Source organism: Dictyostelium discoideum, assembly GCF_000004695.1.
Source record: "Dictyostelium discoideum AX4 chromosome 4 chromosome, whole genome shotgun sequence".
NCBI lineage: Eukaryota > Evosea > Eumycetozoa > Dictyosteliales > Dictyosteliaceae > Dictyostelium > Dictyostelium discoideum.
The window spans coordinates 2,152,866-2,155,365 of NC_007090.3; the positions used below are offsets into that span (position 1 = coordinate 2,152,866).

General features: G+C 25.1%; 1 protein-coding gene across 1 annotated transcript in view; it reads right to left on the bottom strand.

Annotated features, from left to right (window-relative positions):
- Window positions 1-2,500, bottom strand: part of DDB_G0284539 (hypothetical protein) — a gene marked incomplete at both ends in the record, with an annotated part of 3,083 nt that overhangs the window by 170 nt on the left and 413 nt on the right. Inside the window, 2 exons of the mRNA XM_633471.1 lie at window positions 1-2,151; window positions 2,238-2,500. The exon at window positions 1-2,151 is cut by the window's left edge and continues 170 nt beyond it; the exon at window positions 2,238-2,500 is cut by the window's right edge and continues 413 nt beyond it. Of these exons, the coding sequence (XP_638563.1) occupies window positions 1-2,151; window positions 2,238-2,500 (2,414 nt within the window). The remainder of the gene's footprint in view (window positions 2,152-2,237) is intronic.

Below are 2,500 nucleotides of genomic sequence, written 5' to 3' on the forward strand. Positions count from 1 at the left end.
TTGCAGAGATTTTATTTTGAGTTGAAGAGATTAAACGTTCGAAAATTGTAGATACATCAGATTCATTTGGTAATGTTAATAAATGAGTGAAAAGTATTCTAAAGAATAATATTTGAATTGGCGATAGTTGTTGATTTAAATCTAAAACACGTAAGATTGTTAATGAGAAAACATGATTTTCAATTAACCTTGCCAAGAAATTTGAAAAATTATTAACACGACTAATCTGTGAAGATTGTTCAGAACTTTCCAATTCCTTTAATTGATCCCAAATATCATATTGAAGTGTGAATTTGAAATTATTGTCATGTAAACATAGACGATGAGCTAAATGGTAATAATAAGCATTGAATTTCTTTTCCTTTAAACAACAATGCATCAATACATGAATAACTTCACGATCTTGTTTATCCTTTAATTTCAATTCCATAATTTTATCAAATGCATCCAAATAATCTTCACTTGACATTAATATACAAAATATTGATTTCCTCAAATCTGTATTCATTTTATTTGCAATTGCTAATTTCATTAATTTTGATTCATTTTCATGATTTTTAATTGAAATACCATTTCCATCATCAATTATGTTTTTACTCGACGACGATGATGATGTTATACCTAATAATGGATTTATATCATTTCCAGACCAAGATGAACCAACTAACCACCAACGACCTTTAATATCAATTGATTTTAAATCATCCCATGAAATTTTCATTTGATTATTATTAATTGATAAATCTTTTGATTTTAATACACCTTTTATAACTTTTTTTAAAGATGTTAATGTATCTAATAATTTTGTATTCTTAATTTTATTATTTTTTAAATTACTAATTGTTTCCATCATAAATGATAATTTTGTAACTTTTTCTTCATCTTGTAATAATTGAGATTTAGTTTTATTATCTGAATTTATATTATTTAAAATTTCATCTTGTCTTTTTTGTTTTTGTTCCAATTGTTTCTTTTGAACTAATAAAATTATATCTTTTAAAGTTGCTGGATCCTCACCACGTAATTGGTAACCAGCATTTTGAATTAGTAATAATAACAATTGAATATCAATATCCAAAAATGATTCAATGAAATTCTTTGCCATATCAAATATAATTTTACTACCTAAAACTTGAAAATTATATAAATGAACAAATAATAATAAATAATTTGAAATTAAATTATTATTACCACTACCACCACCACTACTGCCATTTTTTAATTTATTTTCTTGTTCTAAATAATTTTTAAATATAGTTTCAATGAAATTACCACCGATATCAGTACCAATAGCAGAATGTAATCCACTAATTAATGCACATGATATATGAATTATATGATGTTGGATTTGATCTTCATTACAACAACTTGATAATATTAATTCTGTTAAAACTTGTTTCATTGAATTTCTTGGATTTGTATTAAATAAATCATGAATTTCATTAAAAATTGCATAAAAATTATTAATTGCTAATTTATTTAATAAACCATTAATTCTTCTTTTTAAAATTGGATCAATTTCAATTGAATTTAATAATTTAGATTTTAATATTTCTGTTTTTGAATTTGTTTCTGTTTTTGTTGTTGCTGTTGTTGTTGTTGTTGTTGCTGCTGCACGTAAATGTGGTGGAACATATTTATTTGATGGAGCACTACCTTCACTTACAATTTTATTATCCTTTACAATCTCACCTGTTTTTGAATTAATAATTCTACCATAAATATCTTCTTTTAAATCTTTTTCATCAATTTCTTCTTCTTCTTCTTCATCTTCATCTTCATCTTCTTCTTCTTCTTCTTCTTCCTCATCACCCTCATCCTCATCACCTTCATCCTCATCACCTTCATCCTCATCACCTTCATCCTCATCTTCATCATTTTCAATTTCACTATTATATTCTTGATCAAGGTCATCCTCATCATAATTGTAGGCTAAATCTTCATTTTCTTCTTCATCTTCATCAGAGTATCCACCGGCTAAAGTTTTTTCTAAATCGTCAAAAATATCATCGATATGTGATACACCAGTTGGTTTATCTGATTCTTCATATGGTTCATCATCATCATCATCATATTCCTCTTCTTCTTCTTCCTCTTCTTCTGTATCTTTATTATTTTTTTGTGGTTGTTTTTTAGTTGGTTTGGTGAATGCTTTGAAATATTAATAAATATAGAAATAAATTAATTAGTATTAATAATTATGATTAAAGTAAGATTTAATAATGGAATATAAATACAATTTAAACCATCATTTTCTTCATCAGTATCATCATTTGATTTCTTTGATTTCTTTTTATTTAAACCTAACTTTTTCTCTAACATTGCAATTTCTTTATCATCTTGTGACATTAAATCTGATTTTGTTTTACCAATTGATTTTAAAAATTCCATTTTCTTTTTCTCATTTAATGCATCCTGTTTCATTTTTTCTTTAATCAATTGTGCTTTAGATTTTTGTTGTGGCTGTTGTGGTTGTTGTTTTTTACTATTACCTTGTTCA